Source organism: Mauremys reevesii, linkage group 20 (genome assembly GCF_016161935.1).
Source record: "Mauremys reevesii isolate NIE-2019 linkage group 20, ASM1616193v1, whole genome shotgun sequence".
Classification (NCBI taxonomy): Eukaryota; Metazoa; Chordata; order Testudines; family Geoemydidae; genus Mauremys; species Mauremys reevesii.
Window position 1 is genome coordinate 13,407,315 of NC_052642.1, and position 22,697 is coordinate 13,430,011.

Genomic DNA, 22,697 nt, shown 5'->3' on the forward strand with positions numbered 1-22,697 from the left:
GCCGCCATTCACCACCGGGAAAGTGGTGCGACAGTTGGACTGCAACACTTGCCTTCGGAAGTGGGGAGCACAGATTGTGACGTGACCAGAGGGCTGTGTCATGAAGAGGATGCTGTGGGCCTTGGAGTGATGTGAGTCCAAGGGCAGAAATTATAGTGGGTGAGGCACCATCGGGAGAGGGTATACTGACCTGCAGAGCTAATCCCCAAGATGGCCAGCAGGAGGTGCCAGCGTGGTGAATGGAGCTGCGTCACACCTGTCTTCACAGGGGTGATGTGAGGATAAATACATCAGATTGTGAGGCTCTCAAATAGTGTAGTAATGGGGGGCCATACACCAAGGGCAAGTCATGCCTGATGAACCTAATTGCCTTCTATGAGGAGATAACTGGGTCTGTGGATGAGGGGAAAGCAGCGGACGAGTTATTCGTTGACTTTAGCAAAGCTTTTGATACGGTCTCCCACAGTATTCTTGCCAGCAAGTTAAAGAAGTATGGGCTGGATGAATGGACTATAAGGTGGATAGAAAGCTGGCTAGATCGTTGGGCTAAACGGGTAGTGATCAACGGCTACATGTCTAGTTGGCAGCCGGTTTCAAGCAGAGTGCCCCAAGGGTCGGTCCTGGGGCTGGTTTTGTTCAATATCTTCATTAATGATCTGGAGGATGGTGTAAACTGCACTCTCAGCAAGTTTGCAGGTGACACTAAACTGGGAGGAGTGGTAGATACGCTGGAGGGTAGGGATAGGATACACAGGGACCTAGACAAATGAGAGGATTGGGCCAAAAGAAACCTGATGGGGTTCAGCAAGGACAAGTGTAGAGTCCTGCACTTAGGACGGAAGAATCCCATTCACTGTTACAGACTAGGGACTGAATGGAAGCAGTTCTGCAGAAAAGGACTTAGGGGTTACAGTGGACAAGAAGCTGGATGAGAGTCAACGGTGTACTCTTCTTGTCAAGAAGGGTAACGGCATTTTGGGCTGTATAAGTAGGGGCATTGCCAGCAGATCGAGGGATGTGATCATTCCCCTCTATTTGACATTGGTGAGACCTCATCTGGAGTACTGTGTCCAGTTCTGGGCCCCACACTACAAGAAGGATGTGGAAAAATTGGAGAGAGTCCAGCAGAGGGCAACAAAAATGATTAGGAGGATGGAGCACATGACTTATGAGGAGAGGCTGAGGGAACTGGGATTGTTTAGTCTGCAGAAGAGAAGAATGAGGGGGGGATTTGATAGCTGCTTTCAACTACCTGAAAGGGGGTTCCTAAGAGATGGATCTACACTGTTCTCAGTGGTAGAAGATGACAGAACAAGGAGTAATGGTCTCAAGTTGCAGAGGGGGAGGTTTAGATTGGATATTAGGAAAAACTTTTTCACTAGGAGGGTGATGAAGCACTGGAATGGGTTACCTAGGGAGGTGGTGGAATCTCCTTCCTTAGAGGTTTTTAAGGTCTGGCTTGACAAAGCCCTGGCTGGGATGATTTAGTTGGGTTTGGCCCTGCTTTGAGAAGGGGGTTGGACTAGATGATCTCCTGAGGTGTCTTCCATCCCTAATCTTCTATGATTTATAATGGGAGCTGAGTGAAGTTGTCTCCCCATAACAAAATCTTGCTGCTTCTGACACAGGAAGGCACCCCCCCCCAAAACAAACAAACAAAAAAGCTCACATCCCCTAATTGTCTTTTTCAATCCTTGAATACTTTTATCAAAGTGTCTATTATCCAAGAACCTAATCCTGTAGCCATTGAAGTCAATGGCAAAACTTCCATTGACTTGCAGGGTTCAGGCCCAAATAACCAGAAATAAATTTATCTATCACATTAGAAGTTTTTCTATATTATGATGATGATGATCCTAAATTTAAATTGAGTAAAAATAATTTTTTTAAAAACCCTACTTATTTAAAGTTCACTTGCATAATATACATGTTCAAAAGTAATTAGTCTTATAATTCTGTATTTAAGTCCATTTTAATTTCTTTACCACTGACATGCCCCAGTAACTTTTTTAATAGGTTTCAGAGTGGTAGCCGTGTTAGTCTGTATCAGCAAAAAGAATGAGGAGCATTTGTGGCACCTTAGAGACTAACATATATTTATTTGGGCATCAGCTTTTGTGGGCTGAAGTGGGTTTTAGCCCACGAAAGCTTATGCCCAAATAAACTTGTTAGTCTCTAAGGTGCCACAAGTACTTGTTCGTTTTTTCTTTTTAACAGATGATCTTTTCATGTTGCTGGAAAGAAGGGAATTTTAGTGCATTCTTCTCTGTAGTTAAGCAAATTTTCTGGGTTTTGCCTGCCATTTATTATAGTTCTATTTGAATGCAAGTTTTCCAAGTGTAATTTCCCTGCTTGGGCAATCTTAAAAGCGCAAGCTAAGATAAATGTCCACCTCCTAGCATTAAGGTATTACACAGCAGGTGGGAGACTATGACAAATGTTACTGCTTGCACCAAATTATGACAGAAACAGCATCAAATAAAATGGGGTATTATATTGACGGCTGCTTAAAGATTCTTTTTAAAGGGGTAGCCACCCTGCACATATGTATTTCCCTGCCACTCAGAAGTCTCCTCACTGCTGTGGTAATTCCTGCCTCTAGAAGTTAACAGTCACCTGTTGACCTGAGGTAGTATATTAAGTTTTTATATGTTACGTTGTTGGCCCCAATCCTGCAAACGCTTATCCCTCACCTAAGTTTGCTCACTGTGGTTGAAGACTGCCATAGTGAAGGCAAGCAAGGGGCTAAATGTTTCTAGCATTGGGGACCATAATTAGTACCAGTGCATATCAAACTCTTGATTTTTCAGGGTCAGTTTTGAGGAATTTTTGTTTTAAAAAAATAAAAAAGAATCCTACTTCCAGCATATTTCATGTACATCATACTGGGAAATATCATGAGGACTCCATGCTCTTAAAACTAAACTCTTCTTTATTAAAGCAACTAGGAAGAGAAGTGCTGCAGCTAGCGTTCTAGCCATGTGCACACTCTGACTTCCTGGTACCTGCTCCAAACTCATCCCTCCTACAACCTGTCATCCTCCCTTCAAATTTTATGTATGTTGCTACAACTTACAACTTCTCTGGAAGGCATTGAGAACTGCATGGCTTTATGCATATTAAGGTGAAGTAGCACTAATCACCCTAGCGAGTTACCTGGATTTCATTGGGAGTGGATCAAAGGAGTGTTTGAATTTCATTTTAATTTGAACTGACTAATCAAACTCATGTATGATGTAACCTCTACTTCTTCCACTCTACTTAAACAGACACACACATGCCAAGGTTTCTACCAGTTAATCACTTCGATGACAATGCAAGTTAGATTATTTTTTAAATTAAATTAACCATATTTTTTATTTTGCAGCCATCCCTTTTAATTGATTGGCTATCTAGTTGTTCTTTGAAATTAGATTCCTCTTCATTTAAAAATGGATCCAGGACTTCACCACTCGAAAAATGAGGGTAGTAGATTTTTACATCATTCAGCGTCTTGGACTCTATCCCATATGTAGGATAAGAGAAAAAGTATATTTTAAAAGACTGATTTGTGTATTTAAGCTCAGACTCTTCAAATTGCAAGCAAGCTTCTGGTGGTTCCTCAGACACTTTTGCCTGGTGCTTTAGGAGACCTTTCTGACATAAGTGACCTTTTCATATTCACTGGTTTCCAACCCTGAACTCCAAACGCACTCCTGTTCCTAAAATATCTTCTTCTGACCCTTCTAGAACCATTGAAACAGACCCTGGGCTAGTGCAAATCCGTGTAACGGTATTGATGTCAATAGGTCTATGCCAGTTGAGGATCTAGCCCATTCATTTTAGAGTCCACAGATATTTCATTTGTCCATTTCTTTTGCTAGGATCCTGGAAATCTTCTGGGCCTTGTCCTGTTATTGCCACTAGTGTAATATTCCTAATGAAATCCATTTAAATTCTGTATCTCTGTATATGAGATTGGATCCAAACTTTGCAAAAGCTCAGGTTGGTTTGGCTCTGGGATTTTGGTTCTAGCCTGTGTCCTGGGATATGTGTCGGAGGCACATTTCAATCATACCCAAATGTTGTCAGCATTTCTCTTTGAGAGACCATGTGAGCCTGCCTTTGGGTCAAGTATTTCCTTTGTAATTCGTTATGGTAAGCAATGTCAGGGTGGTATATTTTTGTAAATGGTAAATTAATTTTCAGATTTGTCTGTTTTTAATAATGGAGTGGAAATAATTGATTTGTGTATTCGCGTTTCATGTTAGACTGTTCAATGTTTTCCTCTGACAGAGTTACACTAGAACTGAATAATTTAGAGTATTATCTAATCCAATTAAGGCTTGTCAAAGTACCTGAAAGTGTTGAGGTTGTTGGTGGGGTGTTTTTGTGGGGAGGGGAGAGATGAGGTGGAAGGGGAATCACACTGTTTGTTTAACTCGCTATAGCTTGCAAAATCCAGAATAGAGACAGTGTCTCTGGAATGACCCAGTGGTTGAAAGCAGAAGTATCACCATTCATAGATCTGTTGACAGATTGTGGGGTATCATTCCCATGCTGTTAAGGCAAATAAGAGTCTATTGAAGAGCATTGATTGCAAGCACAGTAACAACACTACTTCAATAATCAAAATACTGCTTTTTGTTTGGCTCCCAGACAAATATTTTCAGTTGCTTTGGGAAGGGATTGTAAGAACTTTCTCATGGTTTACTGCTCTTTCCCTGACTTGGCAGTGAAGGTTAAACTGAGACGTTGGTGCCAGTGCCTACCAATGACTTTTATATTCCCACACAGAGAACCTTAGTTAGCATTTAGCGAAGGCTGCTAGATGGTATATCCCACCATCACACAGAACCTATAGTTCAATTCTACTGTGATAGTGCTAGGAGCCCCAGTGATTGGTCAGGACCCCGTTGTGCTAGGTACTGTACAAACACAAGGCATGAAGGCAGTCTCTGCCCCAAAGAGCTTATGAAGCAAGCAGTTAAGTCATCCAAAACCCCCACCTTCACTCCAGTCACTGCTCTCTGCTTCCGCTCCATCCCTTCCTCCACCCGTTACCTACGTAGCTTCAGTGCACAGCCTTGGCCTGACCATGTTTACTAGTTATATGTTCATGTGCTGCGATGATTCAGCGAGGGTTGCTGGGGGCTTGCATACATTTACAGCATCGGTAGCTCTGCCTGGCTTTGGCTGGGTGTATGTCAGCGACAGGTGGTGTCAGATGGCAAATAGTGGCTGTGAGAAGCGTTTTATGGGGAAACCGTGTGAATGGATGAGCCATGCTAGTGACTTGATATTAGGTGGTGGTGGGTTTTTTTGTTTTTGTTTTTTGGTAGTTTTTAAATTGGAGACATTACAGAATTAATTTCTGCCTGTGTGCGCGCATTGGTGTAGTTCCATGCGTCCCTTCCCCACGCAGGAGTTAAATTTAATGCCCTTGCTCTTGGCATTAATGAGGGAGCTGCAATGCCCTATAATGATGGCTTGAAGTTAGAGGGGGCCCTGTTAGTTGTCTCCGCAGCAGGTGTCCTTGCAGTCTAAAGGTCCGCTTAAAAATAGATGTTGATTCCTCAAAACACTTTGTAGAAATGTTTTCAGTTTTTGACTATGTTCTTGTTGGGAAAGCTTTCTCTGGTCCAGCACGGGAAGGAAGGCGGGAGACTGAGAGAGACACCCCAATAACTTGGGCTAGAGTACTCACCTCGCATGTGGGAGACCCAGATTCAAGTCCCTGCTCTAAATCACTCAGGTGTTTCTTTTTTTTCTTTTTCTTTTTTTTTCCTTTTTTTCATGAAAATTATTGAAAGGTCTTGGTTTCATCCTGATGTGGAACAAAACCAAATTCTGGGACCTTGAAATATTTTTGTAAAACTGATTTATTGTCTTCTGGCCAGTTCGACTCACAAGTGCCTTTGCTGTGCCTGTCAAGCTGTTCAGTAGTCTTGATGCTACTGCGTTGGAGCCCTCTACTGGAACTCGGACTGAATCGTCTGTGGTGATGAAACAGTTGCCCCATGCAGATTCTGCATCAAGAAAATATGATGTGCTCCTTCACCAGCTGTGAATGGCACACACAATTGGCACGCAGGCTACAGCAGAATGACCACGAGTCCTTTTGAGATAGTCTAGAGCACTGGACTGCCTTTCTTCCTCTGGCATGCAGCGGTAGTGTAAACATTGACAGTTTGCTTGTTGATGAGGCAATCTAAAGAGTTTCTTTCAAAAACTCTCTAATTTTAAACTCATGAACTATATATAACATAATAGGACCTGATCCTGCAAGCCCTTAGGTGCATGCTTAACTTTACACACACGAGCAGTCCTGTTGACTTCAGTGGCACTACTTGTGTGCATAAAGCTAATCTCATGAAAGAAGGCTTGTTGGAATGGGGCCACAGTTAGCAGGATTCATATAACTCATCTGAAGTCACAAATGTGTTTAAATGGAATTTAAATCCCCAATTTTATTTACAAAGATGTTTTTTAAATTCTAACTAAAGACTATGGGAATGTATCAAGGGAGGTTCTGTGTTATAGCCTCCCTATTTATTTGTATAGAAGTAGTACCATTTGAGCACCCCATTATGCCAGGCATGAGAGATGGGTTCTACTGGGTGGATGTCCTCTATGCAGTATTGTGTTAATTAGTTCAATGCAATATTTCTTTCCCTGTTTTGCCTCTGTTTTTCTGTCTGTTTTTCACTGCCCATTCTCTGCTCTCCACCCCCATCTGTATTCTTTCCCTTTGCTTCTTCCGTGCCCCCATTTCCCTCCAGTTTCTCCTAAGCAGAATGCAAACCTGGTACTGTTCAGGGCAAACTGGAATTTGTCTGCAATTAAATGAGATGCATTGCACTGGCCCATCTGTACCCTCACAGCTACTGCTTAGGCAGGAAGAAATGAAAAGTAGATTTATTTTTTTTTTAAAAGCCCAGGAGAAATTTTGGCTCCATTGAAGTTGATAGCAAAACTCTCATTGACGTCTATGGAGCAGAGATTTCACCCCAGGAATTTGGGGCCTGATTCTGACACGGGTCAAACACTCATACTTCTGTGGGAGTTATGGGCATTCTTATGTCCAGTTTTGAGAATCTATAATGTCTCAGCAACAGTTTGGCTTTATGAAATTCTGACATGCTCATAACAGTTGCTAATATCACACAAGTGATGTGAGATCGACTATAAAGATGTTGGCACCTACAGGTCATGTTCTGAAAATATCCATGTTAGCCGTGGTTTTGAATAAATGGTGAGAGACTTTAGTGTCAAACACGTGAATTATGTTGCACAGTTGTTGCCCTAACCTGACTGCTAACTGGTCAGTAAATCTGATAATTTAAAAGAGAGCTCACTGGTTTCTGAGCAACAGCAGATATGATTTCCACTGGGTTTGCCCACGTTTTGGGAAAATCTGGTCTTTTGATCTTGGAAATGAAATAAAATATGAGCCAATTGAAACCCTAAATTGAATCAGGGAATCCAGACAACTCCAGTGACTAATAGAGCCCTATTAGGGTGGATAATCCATTGGCATGGAATGAAACAAACAAAGGCACTGAAGGGGGTGCTAAAAACTCAGCCAGCAAATAAACGCTGATGTTATGAACTGCTGCAACTAGTTTAGAGATATGTTCTGCAGATTGTGACTTTGTTTAAGTTATTTCTAAAACCAGTAGTATTCCTAATGGAATATAATATAAGTGATGCTCCCAAGGGTCTTTTTTTGGCTGTTCTTCTTATGGAAAAGAAATTAAATTTCATCCTGTAGGAATGTCCGCAAGGGGTTTAATGATAATTTTTCCCACCCCGTTCCTGCATCAGAATTCCAATGCTGCTGGATGTGCCAACTCCTTCGTTTTGTGCCAGTGCTCTTACTCATTTCCAGCCCTTCTAATGGCATTGCTTTGCAAGGGAACTGTTACTTTTATTTATTTATTTATTTTTAGCTGACCTGGTGTTTTACCATTTTCAGAGCACATTTGGAGACTTACTAGGCACAGCAAGAGGTTTGTTTTTCAGGCCTCCGTGTAATACGGTCTCTAGGTTCCTTTTGTGCCCTACTTACAAAGACTATTGTATCTAACACAGAGTAAATATGAAATGATCAGTCTTCCTTGTTCTTCCAGTACAGCCCATACATTTTAATCTTTATTAATATTTACAATGGCTTAAATGGAAGCTTTGAACCACTGAACATCTCATTAGTGCTTATAGGGATACAAAAGAGAATATTCTCCCAGGTGGCAAATGATATGTATGCTCTGGCTTGCAAGTCCTTAGACTTGTTGCAGCTGTGGGTTAAAGGGTGGGAATTTTCAATGGTGTTGTATAATGCTGGTTTTTAAATTGGCACTACAGCTGGCAACTTCAATCCATTCCTTTTCACATGTTTAAGTGGTTTGCTGAATTGGGTCTTCAGAATTTGGTAGCAAAGAGTTTGAAAGCTCTGTACAAAGCAACTTTCATGTGTGCCTCTATATGCAGATGTGTAAACATTTTTGTCGAGACTGCAAGGCAAAGCAGTGAATATAATGTGTGAGATCTTCAGGGATTTTTATTGGCAGCCAGTGTTAAACAGCACATGAATTAGAAAGCTGGACCCAATGCATCTTTTATAACTTCCCACGCAAAGCGTCGCTGCCATTTCCCCAAAGGAGAACCTCTTTCGAACATTGTAGCTTTCCTAAAATGTCTCCAATCTCTTTAGTGTGAATTTTTGCTGCAGAGTCCATCGTGCTGATTTCACGTAATGCCAAAATGTGACAGAGCCAGACACGTGGTGTGACGGTCCTGTTAGTCAGCTTTACTGTCTGTGAACCACCTTGTCTGGGCTTTGGTTGCTTTCAGTGCTAGTTGTAATAACTTAGTCCCGTTTTGTCTTTGTTTTCTCCAACAATTCCCTAGGGTGGATCTCTTCATAGTTGAGAGAACAAAGGTTCTTTCTATTCTGTAGCCAAACAAATGGTGCCTTCTCTCTTGCAAGTTTCCAAGGTGGGAATCTCACAATTCACAGAGAACCATTAGTGGGCAAGAAATCACTGAGACTTTAATTTTGTGTTCACGCACCTTGGTTGCCATCAGTGCAGCTGATATCTAGCACAAGAGGTGGGGGGGTTGGGCTCCAGAGGCTGGCTTGAATGGATGGAAATTATAATGTAGAAACTGGTGTAGCTAATAGCTAAACTGTGCTTACCTGCTAGCTTCACCCATGCTTGTGAACGGCTGAGTGCGGAGAACACCTAGGTTTTACTTAGTGCTTTACAAACATGAACTGATTCTCTGGGTAGATGGTAATTTACTTTCAACAACTGCTGATCTAGGCCGGTATATGAGAGTCTGAAACTCTTTCCTAATTCCCCTGTGCCTTCCAGTCTCCTTACATAATCCTCTTCAGGCATAAAATATGTAGCACAATTACACCCAGTTAGTGTATCTGCATTTTCTTTTCTATAAATGGCATATTATGTAACCATTCAATAAAGCTTCACTACCCTTTGTTACTGCTGCTTCCTATTATGAGGTTAGTACTGCATATTTTTTCTAATAGCATGGGGGCTAGCAGAGCTCTGACTCTTATGGCTTCTGGCTGTAATAAGCCCTTCCAAAGTTCAAGGAAGTGAGAATCGTCATCCTTCACTGTGATGGCTTCCCACTTTTTAGATATTGTTTCCCCATCCATTCCTATCCTAGAATTTTTTTAATATGGCCTAGTTTGTGGCTGGATTTTTTTTTGATTGCAGAGTATTGACTTTTATATAATCCAAATACCTAGGCTACAGTATTACCATCTCCAAATAATGAAAAACCAAGAGTCTGGTCCTCCCTCCACCCTCAATCATGAGATTGATTTTAAAGATGAGTTGTGTTTTGTGTGTGTGTGTGTGTTTAATCACACACTGGGTTCTTTCTATTTGCCTGTTTGTTTATGAGCCTTTAGGATACACTTGCTTCATGTTTTAAACCATTTCTCTGTAACCACAAGAGCTAGAAACTTACTATTTAAAAAAAATAAAAATAGAGATTGTCAAGCAATATTATGATTCCAGAAGCTGGGACCTTAAGAAAAACACTAAAAATGTGAGTGCACACTCTCTTTTTCTCTCTAGCAACATTGGGTTTGCATTTTAACTAATTAATTCATAACTGTGTAAAATGCTAATTGGCAGAGTAAACGAAGAAATCTAATGGCAAATCAAGGCTATCAGTCACTCAAGGTGGCACACGTTTACTTGAATAGGAGTGGTAAAGATGCAAAGATGTAACTAAAATTCTGGTTGTTTTCAGCGTTTGCATTAAACAATAACTGCATCATGACTAACAAATGCTGTAACTGGTGGAATGTGGAAACTATTGAAAACAAGTGCTAGAAGTCTAAATGGGTGAGCTAATGTGCCAGGCATTAAATGAGGATATTGATATAATAGGCATTATGGAAACTTGGTGGAATAAGGGATAGTCAGTGGAACACGGTAATATGAGGATACAATAATATATAGGAATGACAGAGTAGGTTGCTCTGGTAGGGCGGTGGCACTATATGTGAAAGAAAGGATAGTCAAATGTAGTAAAAATCTTTAAATCCTTCTGTATCCCATATATATACCTGCCCCTGGACATTTCCACTACTTGCATCCGAAGAAGTGGGTATTTGTTGGGAAATATTTTGCTAGCTGGCAGCTGGTATTGTGGGAAGCTAGAATGTTTAGGTTTTTAAGATGGGTTAATTAGGCTTTGAGCTTTGTTTTGAGAAGTTGGTGTTAACCAATTAGCAACTGCTTGCTTGCCTGCTGCAAGAGTATAAAGATGTATGCTGGAGAGAAATAAATGACTTTTGCTGCTAATCAAACTGACTGAAAAGCTTTGTTCATATACGCTTGCGATGCAACAAATGGTGACCCCGACGTGATTGAATGAGGACAGTGTTGGTGGCCTGAACTGAAAAGAAGAAAAGGAGGCGCACCTGAGTCTCAGTGTCGGCGCACCTGAGCTCAGTGTCCAGCCCAGAGGTGAGCAGCTAACATGGGAACCGCTGCATCAGCGGAAGAAAGGACGGTGCATGAATATCTGATGCGAAGCTCCTCTGATGGACTTTCTATTCAACCAAGTACAATTTTTGATAAAACTGTTTGGGAGCGAGGCCTTCTCCTGAGTCCAGTATGGAATCTCACGGCCGAGGCAGGAGTGCAGGCGGCCCTTTCTGAGCTGCCTTCTGTGTTGCCGGTTGGAGCCAGAGAGCCTATGGATGATGTTGGCTCCACTACCCTCCAATGTGGCTGATTGATCCTGCTGCCATCAAAGCCATATCCCGATTTGACTAGTTTACTCAGTCTGATGCCTTCTATAAGGAGATGGAGCGCCAGGGTCGACAGCTGCAGCATATGTGTGACAAGTTGGACCAGTTGCACGGTTCTCCACCTGGATCATCGCGTCGATCTTCACGAGCGCCTCATCGACGACGCCTTTCCGCCCGCCTGGCCTCAGGGACCCTTCAACTGGGGACAGCGCTGGCATGGGGTTTTAAGAGAAGCCATCCTTGAAGGTCTAACACCTGAGGCCTTTCCGGTGATTACGCCAGACCCTCAACACCCTAATCATAGCCTTTGGACTGGAAGTTGATCCGTGAGGCACAGAAATCGATCATGGCTTATGGACTAGATAATCCGTATGTACAGTCTATACTTGAACAGGTGTTTACTGGACAGGCAATGTGTCCCTATGATGCGATCAAGCTAGCTGATATGCTTCTTACACCTACCCAGAGACTTTTGTGGAAAGATGATTGGGCTAAAGAATTGATTTGGCCCTTGTCCGCAATTTGGATTTACCGACGATGATGTTGATCCTGCAGCAGTCGCAGGAACTGGCTTTGGCTGCCTTTAAAGCGGTGCCCCAGATCGCTAAAATTATGCAAGGCCCATCGAACCTTATTCCACCTTTTTGGATCGCCGAGAGGCTATTGATAGATCTCCTAATCTGACGCCAGAGGCCAGAACTGCAGTTGGACTTGATCTTGCAACCCAGAATGCAAATCCCACTTGCCGCCGATATTAGCCACCTTGCCCAAGACTGATGGAAATGATTGAGGCATGTGGTAGCTTGAGGAGATGGATAAGGCAGCAATTCATGCTAAGGCACAGGCCTCTGCACTGGCCCTGCTCGGGCGACAGCGGACTGCCCTATGCAAAATGGGCAGCGGGCCTCTGATGTGTTACCTGAAGCTGCAACTGGCGCGTGATAAGTTTGGACATCACGCCGCGACGCCGCTAAGAAGGATGGAACACCGCTGCCGGAACGGATTTCAGCAACCAGCAACCCGGCTGCCTGGAACACCTCACCGAGCAACCGTGGCAGTGCCGGAGTGGATTTGGCCACAGCGACAGATGTAGTTTTAGAGACTGACGAGGTTCAAGTTCTTCCTTCCAACACCGATGGTCCATTAGGATTTGGCCTGAGTGCCAACAAGGTATTTTTGTTTTGCCTGGCCTTATTGATGCCGATTATACGGGAATATTGGGATAATGTGTCCCCTGTGACTATAACTGCTGGTACACGTCTTGCTCAATTAATACCTTTCAAGGGATGTGGTCTCGAGGGTTTGGATCCACTGGCCCTCCCCACTGCCTTTGCTATGGACATCACAGCCCACCCGAACTGCTCGGCTTCAGGGATCCGATGGGCGGCAGATCACTCAGGGAGCTTTTATTGGGGATGCAATGCAGAGTGGGGTAACTGAGGCACCTGTGACGACAGAGGTAGAAGATACTGTGTTTACCTTGGAATCAGCGCCCACTGGAGCGGTTGCAGCTGAGGCCCCCATGCAGAATGATGTAGGAGATGAGCCATCTAACCTAGTATCAGAATGCCCAGGGCAGTTGTAAATGGGGCCTCTACAGAGCGACATGTGTCCTCAAGAACTGCCTGTGTGTGGAAAGGGAGACGAAGAGGAGCAAGAGAATTTAGCTGTGCAGCTGGCAGATACTGGCTCACCCATTTTTAGTATTGAAAGCTCTGGGGCTCAAAAAACATTTGTGCCTGTTACAGCTGCAGCAATTGAAGAACAAATCATTGCAGAAACTGTAACATCTATGGAAACCTCAGCTGAAACTTTAAAGCCTTTAGAAGCAGTGCCTGGAAAACTATTTCCTGAACTAGTCCAAGATATTACCACTGCTCATTCAGGATTTGAGGCTGCAAACAGTAGGACTGAAGAAACTGCAACAGTGTCAGTATTAGAGATGACTGCTGCAATGGTGGATGGAATGACTGAGAAAGCAACAAGATGTACACACCCTGAGCCCCTGGAGAACAACTGCTTGTTAGCTGTGCCAGGATCCCGTTTGTTTGATCCTCCCTGATTGATTTAATTGATGGAGATAATTTTTGCTTTGCCTGAATGTATAGGATGGTGTCCTGATAATTTCCCCCGTAGAACTTGAACCACGATGGTGGTGGAACAGAAGAAAAAACACTCACATCATTGATATTGCCAATGTCTAGAAATTCCTGACTAAAAGGGAATTGAGAACTGACCCTGGTAAAGAAGCAAAGAATTGCACACTGGCAGGAAAAAATTTGGGACTCCTGCTAAAAAACTGTGGTATTGATTGGATTTTGGGGTTTATTTTACAGGCTGCGCCCTGTGTTGTGGAATTTTTTTTTTAGCATGTATTGCCCTCCCTAATTGGATTGTAAATGATATTACCCCTCCCCATTACTACCCCTGTTTTTTAGAGCCTAATTGTTTTTTGTTTTTAAAGTTTGAGAAAACTCAGCCAAAAGGTTTGTTGAGTATTCTCAAAGGGGGGGGAGTTTATGGTGTTATTTAGGCATAAATTTAGGTAATTTGGGAGAATGGCTTTGAATTTATGTGACCCAAAATACCTTTATGTAAAGTGCTTTGGATCGGGCCCAGGCAGGCACGCAATAGATAGAGAACTTGAAGAGGAAAAAAGGATCGGGCCCAGGCGGCGGGCAACAGACAACAAGCTTGGAATACTGGTTGATAACCTTGAGGGTGTAGTTGATAGAAAAGGTAATTAACTACTAGTGAGTAATGTTAGGCAGAGTACAAAGTTAACTCTGTGGTTGCTGGAGGGAATAGCAGTTGAATTTTGTAAAGATGCTAAAGAGAAAAGTTTTTGGTGTTTTTGAAATGTTTGTAAATAAATTTAAGCAAAGAAATTAGTTTGCAATTGTTTGGTCATAAATAATTTTGTTGCATTAGTTGAAGATTGTATATTGTGTTATGTTATTGTAATTGTATTAGGCTAAGGGTATATAAGTGGTGATTTTTTTGGGGGGGGGTTTAAAAGTAGAAGTTAATAGTAAGAACCCTTAAGCTGTGAATGGCTTTGTATTCAGAAGTAAGTTAGGATGCAATTGTATTACTGTAAATGATTTAATTGATGATGTAATTTTTCTTTTTTTTGCCTGATGGTATTAAGGGTATTTGTATATTGTATGTACTGATTGCTTGCCCAGTAGGGGTAGTTTTGTTTTGTGGTGTTTGTTTGTTTTTCTGGCCAGAATTGTCTTTTGCGTTTTATGTGGTTTATGTTGTGTTTTTTCTAGGACCCCCCCTCCCTCAGTGTCAGTTTGATCGCCTGACATCTGAGGGATGATTTGGTAATAGAAGTTTGCCACAAGTTGGTGTGCTATAGAGAAGGGGGGAATCCTGTAGAATTTACACCATTTATGTGTTTGATTTTTGTGTATTTATGTTTGTTTTGTTTGATGTTGCTGCAGTGGAAGCCCTTATTGGAAACCTGCTTTGTGGGTGTTTGCATATTGGCAGAACCCTCCTGGACCTGGAGGAAGGATGTATAGGTAAAAGTAGGGCATTGCGGAAGATATTGTTACGGTTTAGTTAGGCAGCTGGTGTTTAAATTTGCTTTTAGTTTTGCTGTGTAATAGATTGTAGTAATGTGATGCTATAAGTTGAAAATGTTTTGCTAATGTTTTTATTCCTTTTTCTTTCCTCCTTTTTGATTTTGGGTAGAGGGGGGAGGTGTTGGGAAATATTTTGCTAGCTGGCAGCTGGTATTGTGGGAAGCTAGAATGTTTAGGTTTTTAAGATGGGTTAATTAGGCTTTGAGCTTTGTTTTGAGAAGTTGGCCTTGGCTAGTTTATGAAGTCATAGCTGCGGGTGTGTGTACCTTGTTAACCAATTAGCAACTGCTTGCTTGCCTGCTGCAAGAGTATAAAGATGTATGCTGGAGAGAAATAAATGACTTTTGCTGCTAATCAAACTGACTGAAAAGCTTTGTTCATATACGCTTGCGATGCAACAGGTATTCACCCACGAAAGCTCATGCTGCAAAACGTCTGTTAGTCTATAAGGTGCCACAGGATTCTTTGCTGCTTTTACAGATCCAGACTAACACGGCTACCCCTCTGATACTTGACACCATGCAAGGCACAGCATTTAGCCGTATGGAGTGGAAATCCATCAGCCTCATGAAGAAACTTGCACAAATACAGACAGATATCATCTTCCTTTCCAAATGCAAACGGATGGACATCATACCAAATGGACTAAAGGTAAAAATTCCACTGCTATCTACATACTACACAGACCACAGTGAGAGTGCCATACTCTATCAAAGAAACTGAGGAACCACCTGATCAGCATCCTATACAGCAAACAGGAAAACATCAAAAAAGAGCTCTCCAACCTGGAGACTCTCATTAATAACCAAACTTCCATACAAACGGACTTCACTAAAATAAGACAGGAGATCTACATTACTCACTTCACCTCTCTACAAAGGAAAAAGGACTGTAAGCTGTCTAAACTCCTACCTGCTACATGGGGCCACAACCATGGTACCCCTAACCCACCCAGCAATATCGTCAATCTATCCAACCACACACTCAGCCCAGAAGAAAAGTCTGTCCTATCTCGGGGACTCTCTTTCTGCCCTGCCACCCCCACCAACATGATACAGTTCTGCGGCGATCTGGAAGCCTACTTTCGCCGTCTCCGACTCAAAGAATACTTTCAGGACAACACTGAACAGCGCACTGATACACAGTTACCCTCCCACCAACAGCACAAGAAGAAGAACTCCACATGGACTCCTCCTGAGGGTCGAAATGACAGTCTGGACCTATACATTGAATGCTTCCGCCGACGTGCACAGGCAGAAATTGTGGAAAAACAACATCGCTTGCCTCATAACCTAAGTCGTGCAGAACGCAATGCCATCCACAGCCTCAGAAACCATCCTGACATTATAATCAAAGAGGCTGATAAAGGAGGTGCTGTAGTCATCATGAACAGGTCTGACTACCAAAAGGAAGCCGCCAGATAACTCTCCAATACCAAATTCTACAGGCCACTTCCCTCAGATCCCACTGAGGAATACACTAAGAAACTGCATCATCTACTCAGGACACTCCCTACACTAACACCGGAACAAATCAACATACCCTCAGAGCCCCGACCAGGGTTATTCTATCTACTACCCAAGATCCACAAACCCGGAAATACTGGATGCCCCATCATCTCGGGCATTGGCACTCTCACTGAAGGACTGTCTGGATATGTGGACTCTACTCAGACCCTATGCCACCAGCACTCCCAGCTATCTCCGTGACACCACTGATTTCCTGAGGAAACTACAATGCATTGGTGACCTTCCAGAAAACACCATCCTAGCCACCATGGATGTAGAGGCTCTCTACACAAACATCCCACACACAGATGGAATACAAGCTGTCAGGAACCGTATCCCTGATGATGCCACAGCACAACTGGTTGCTGAGCTCTGTGCCTTTATCCTCACACACAACTATTTCAAATTTGATGACCATATATATCTCCAGATCAGTGGCACCGCTATGGGCACCCGCATGGCCCCACAATATGCCAATATTTTTATGGCCGACCTGGAATAACACTTCCTCAGCTCCCGTCCACTCACGCCCCTTCTCTACCTACGCTACATTGATGACATCTTCATCATCTGGACCCATGGGAAGGAGACTCTGGAAAAATTCCACCACGATTTCAACAGCTTCCACCCCACCATCAACCTCAGCCTGGACCAATCTACACGGGAAGTCCACTTTCTAGACACCACAGTGCAAATATGTGATGGTCACATTAACACCACCCTATACCGAAAACCTACTGACCGCTATGCCTACCTTCATGCCTCCAGCTTCCATCCCGGGCACACCACAAGATCCATTGTCTACAGCCAAGCACTGAGGTACAACCGCATCTGCTCTAACCCCGCAGACAGAGACCAACACCTACAAAATCTCCACCAAGCATTCTCAAAACTACAGTACCCGCACGAGGAAATAAGGAAACAGATCAACAGAGCCAGACGTGTACCCAGAAGCCTCCTACTGCAAGACAAACCCAAGAAAGAAACCAACAGGACTCCACTGGCCATCACATACAGTCCCCAGCTAAAACCCCTCCAACGCATCATCAGGGATCTACAACCCATCCTGGACAATGATACCACACTTTCACAGGCCTTGGGTGGCAGGCCAGTCCTCGCCCACAGACAACCTGCCAACCTGAAGCATATTCTCACCAGTAACTGCACACCGCACCATAGTAACTCTAGCTCAGGAACCAATCCATGCAACAAACCTCGATGCCAACTCTGCCCACACATCTACACCAGCGAGACCATCACAAGACCTAACCAGATCAGCCACACCATCACCGGTTCATTCACCTGCACGTCCACCAATGTAATATACGCCATCATATGCCAGCAATGCCCCTCTGCTATGTACATCGGCCAAACTGGACAGTCTCTACGGAAAAGGATAAATGGACACAAATCAGACATTAGGAATGGCAATATACAAAAACCTGTAGGAGAACACTTCAACCTCCCTGGCCACACAATAGCAGATTTTAAGGTGGCCGTCCTACAGCAAAAAAACTTCAGGACCAGACTTTAAAGAGAAACTGCTGAGCTTCAGTTCATCTGCAAATTTGACACCATCAGCTCAGGATTAAACAAAGACTGTGAATGGCTTGCCAACTACAGAACCAGTTTCTCCTCCCTTGGTTTTCACACCTCTACTGCTAGAACAGGGCCTCATCCTCCCTGATTGAACTAACCTCGTTATCTCTGGCTTGCTTCTTGCTTGCGTATATATACCTGCCCCTGGAAATTTCCACTACTTGCATCCGAAGAAGTGGGTATTCACCCACGAAAGCTCATGCTGCAAAACATCTGTTAGTCTATAAGGTGCCACAGGATTCTTTGCTGCTTTTACAGATCCAGACTAATACTGCTACCCCTCTGATACTTCTGTATCCTAGATAATCCATGCTTGAACAAAGATTCTATCTATAATGAGTATAGCAGGAGGAATATACTACTGATCATGATGGTGACAGTTGTGAAATGCTCAGGGAGAGTAGAGAGGCTGCAAAGGCAGAAAACACAATAATAATGGGGGATTTCAACCATCCTCATATTGACTGGTTGTATATATCCTACAGGAAGGGATTTAGAATTAAAATTTCTAGACACCATAAATGACAGCTTGTCCTGGAACAAACATAAGGAAGCACTTCTTCACACAACACACAGTCACCCTGCAGAACTTGTTGCCAGGGGATGTTGTGAAGGCCAAAAGTATAATTAGGTTCAAAAAAGAATTAGATGAGTTCATGGAGGATAGATCTATCAATGGCTATTTGCTGAGATGGTCAGGGACACAACCCCATGCTCCAGGTGTCCCTAAATCTCCAACTGCCAGAAGCATCTGGTATTGGCCACCATCAGAGCCTGGAAACTGGTTATATGGAGCACTATAGCTCTCCTTAAGTTTTTAAGGTGTAGAAGGAACTATTTTTCCCCCAGTTGAATGAATAGCCTGGGACTGTGTGTTTTGTGTATTTCAAAAGTATTTTACACTTGGAAGGTGCCAGCTAGGGAGGTGCATATATAATCAGACACAGGCTTCTTGTCTACACACAAACTTGGATCAATTTAATTAAACTGGCTTAATAAAATCAGTGCAAACACTCTTGCTTTGATTTTTAAGAATAGCTTATTTCAATTTAATTTAAACCAGGATCCTAATTGACTTAAGATAAATTGAAATGAGCCTGATTTAAACCAAAATAAGAACTTCCACACAGCATTTTGCACTGGTTTAACTAAATCACATCTTAAGCTATATTGGTGCAGCTTTGCATGTATGTATGTGTACAACACCTAGTAAAATGGGGCCATGATCGCCGTTGGACCCGGTTTATTTTAATACACACCAGAACTTTTGGGCCCCATCGAGACTAAGATAAAAGGGGTGGTGCTAGCTAACACGTGCCAACAGCATACGTTATCCTAGTCTAGGCAACACCAGCTCCTGTTCCCTGCAAGTCTTAACAGGCACAAGGATAAGAAGCCAAAGCAAGGCCGGGAGAAGGGAGAATGTGAATGAAAATTTTGCATGCTTTTTATAAAGCACAGTAAAGCAAAATGAAGTATTGACCAATGTCTGTGACCTTCCTCTCTGCTACGAGTGCTAAGACTGTATTTTAGGGTTGGTAGAATCTTAGGATTTCATGAATGAAAATCTACTTGAGATGCATACTCTGCGGGCAGTAGTACTACTGCATCTGTGTGATACACACGGGAACTTGCGTTCTGCATGTGAGTAACTTCACTCTCATGAGTAGTGTCCTTAAGAAGATGCCAGTCACATTTTTTTCTGCTGTTTCAAGCAATACCAGAAATAGAAAGCTGAGGGTTTTTTTTAAATTGTGCAATTAGGAAACCTGAAACTCCAGGGGCCAAATTTACAAAGGTATTTAGGTGCCTACGGATGCAGATTGCTGCCTGGTGAGATTTTCAAAATCTCTCAGTGGGAGGTAGGTGTTTTTGAAAATCCCTTTTAGGCACTTGTCTCCATCTTCAGGCACCTAAATACCTTTAAAAATCAGGTCTTGGATTTCCAAGGGTGTGTACCTGCTCCAGCTGAAGTCAATTGGGATTTTTCCACAAAGCTAGAAGATGGGCTGCCTTTGTATGAAGCTTTCTTAGAGAACTCTGGCAAAAATAAAATCTGAATGTACATTAGCCTTTATTTGTGGCTTTAGTTACTGGTGTGTACTGCAGTTTGGGAGCTGTTTCTATGGCAACTATAAGTCAACATGAATTCCCCGTAGTACTGAATCTGTAGATGTGGCTTGGCCTATGGAAGGTTCATAATTGGGACCAGTTCTGGGTCTATCAAATACCTCAGTGTATTATCACCTTAGTGAATGGATTCAAGCCCCATACTGTCCTCAGTGTGCTCTAAGGTTTTGATCTGGATTAGCGCAGCAGTTTTCTCATGTTCATAGGAGACAGTCAGGAGAAGCCATCGGGAAGGAATCCCGTCTCCTGGTTTTCTATCCATTGGAACACACTGCTTCTCCAATTACTATAATGCTTCATATAATGTTCTGATATTCTTTTCCTTATCGGAGATGCATTCCCTTCTCTTTAATAATAATAATAATAATAATTTGAGATATACCTATCTCATAGAACTGGAAGATACCCCGAAAGGTCATTGAGTCCAGCCCCCTGCCTTCACTAGTAGGACCAAGTACTGATTTTGCCCCAGATCCCTAAGTGGCCCCCTCAAGGATTGAACTCACAACCCTGAGTTTAGCAGGCCAATGTTCAAGTCACTGAGCTAGCCCTCCCCCCAGAGACCTAAGGCTGTTTAATGAATTCATTAACTTCTAGTGTATGTTCTAAGATTTTAATTTTGAAATAATGGATTCTTGTTTGAATAAGCTTTCTGAAAGTTTTAAATATTTCATAAATAAAATTTTAATGTAGACATTGTCACACTTTCAAAAGCACTTGTGTGACTTCAACTTATGTGCCTTAATTGACAATGGGGGTTAGCATTCTAAGGGGCAGAATTTAGGCCCCTGGAGATGCAGAGATGAAATTTAGATGGAATATATGAGTGGAAGCAGGAGCGCCAGCAGCCTTTTTGGCGCCCTAGGCAGCGGAAGGTCCCGCCCCCAAAATGGTGCCCCCGACAGAGGCGGCGGAAGGTCCTGCCCCCGAAATACCGCCGACGACCGTGGCGGCCAGATGTTCGGCCTCTGTGGTCGCCGCCCCCCAAATGTCAGCACCCTAGACGACCGCCTAGGTTGCCTAATGGGTTGTGCCGGCCCTGAGTGGAAGGCGTTAACATAACCCACTCACTGTCCAACATTAAACTGCGTTAAACGGGGTCCAGGGTTAGGTATACAGAGATCTCAGCCTGCTTAGTATCATGGCAAACACACCATTAAAAATCCTTTTAAACATTTTATTAAAGATACGCCGGGGAGGGGAAAAGGAAAAAAACTTAAACATTCGAAGTGTAAAGTAATAGGGCTTTCATTTTAACATCCCTTGTTCCCTCTCCCTTTAGCTGGAGAGAGTTTTTAAAAGGGGGGGAAAAAAAAGAACCCGTTTGACAATTTCTTAGATGGTAATAACTGTCCTTGTGGGGAAAAGAGAAGGCGCTGGAGGTGGGTTGGAGCTGTCATTAGTCTGATCCCGTTTCTTAGAAGACAAGACAAGCAGATGCATGGGGGAGAGGGAAGAACATCAAGGATAGAAAATGCGGCTTCTGTCTCTGGTGTTGACTCCTTCCTGCATGCTGTTCCACAGGGTGCAGGAGGCTCTGCATGGGTGCTCCAGCCCTGGAACATCCACAGAGTCCATGCCTATGCTTTCTATCTTGCTGCTGGAAAAAACATAGGCTCAGCACACAATCTTATCCGCCATTCTGAGACCTGGCAAACTCATACCAGCACAGGGCTTTTTAGAGCATGGCTTTTAGCTTCCTCTTTCTGGTCACAAGCTTATAGCATTGTTCCAAAATATGCAGTCTTGGCTGGCTAAACCAGATTCTAATTGGACAGAAGGAGAAAGGAGAGAGATAGGAAAGAAAAGAAATAAGGTATGGACAGAAAAGGACACACTGCGGGCAGTTGGGGGGGAAGAGAGAGAAAGTCTTACATCCCTGGTGATGATGTCCTCCTGCTCTCTCTCACTTTGGACCAGTCTGGTCAGGCCATCTCAGGATCAGGATGAAGAAAGCTGGGATCCCAGGAGATGGTAGGGGTGTCAGCCATGATGGTGAAGGTTGCTCAAGTAGCCAATTTTTCTCTCTAAAGCCTTTCTTTAAAGACCCACAAAGGAGTAGTGTGCAGGATAGCCCAGCCTCTCATTATTTTGTCCACCAGTTTAGGCCTAGTTTCCAACACACTCATTTTAGTTTACTGATTTCTGGTTCCATGACTCAGCACATATATCACTGTTGCACATAGCCATAGATACAGGCATATTTTCTTCCCAGCTGGATTAATTTACTTTGAGGTTTGCATGATTTAAGAGGCTATTTTATATAACCATTTTAAAATCTCATTCTTGAGTTCAGCTTTTAGAGCATTAGGGGAAAAATACCACCACAATCAAGTCCTGAAAAACCAAGGCTAATAAGATCAGATGAAATACAGACCCACCTAATCACTGTCAAGAAGAAGAGAGGCATCCACAGAGAAATCGAAGGGAAGGAGAAGCTTATCAATGCAGGCAGATGTTGTGCAGACTTAGTATATGCTGTTGACTATTTATACGCATAGAACAATTTTAAGCTAAGACAGCGAGTTTATGCAACATCATGGAAAATAACTTTTTTCTGGTCCATTGGCAGTTCTGCAAAATTGT

At 43.0% G+C, this 22,697-nt stretch overlaps 1 protein-coding gene across 9 annotated transcripts in view; it reads left to right on the top strand.

Moving 5' to 3' along the window:
• PITPNM3 (PITPNM family member 3) overlaps positions 1-22,697 on the top strand; it is a 357,499-nt gene that overhangs the window by 47,909 nt on the left and 286,893 nt on the right. For 2 of the 9 annotated variants that reach the window (XM_039507585.1, XM_039507590.1), the window contains exon 1: positions 225-297. The exons of the other annotated variants lie outside the window; for them this stretch is intronic. In XM_039507585.1, coding sequence (XP_039363519.1) covers positions 240-297 — 58 coding nt within the window. In that variant the 5' untranslated portion in view covers positions 225-239. Of the gene's footprint in view, positions 1-224; positions 298-22,697 lie in introns of those variants that run through there. 9 annotated transcript variants of the gene reach the window in all.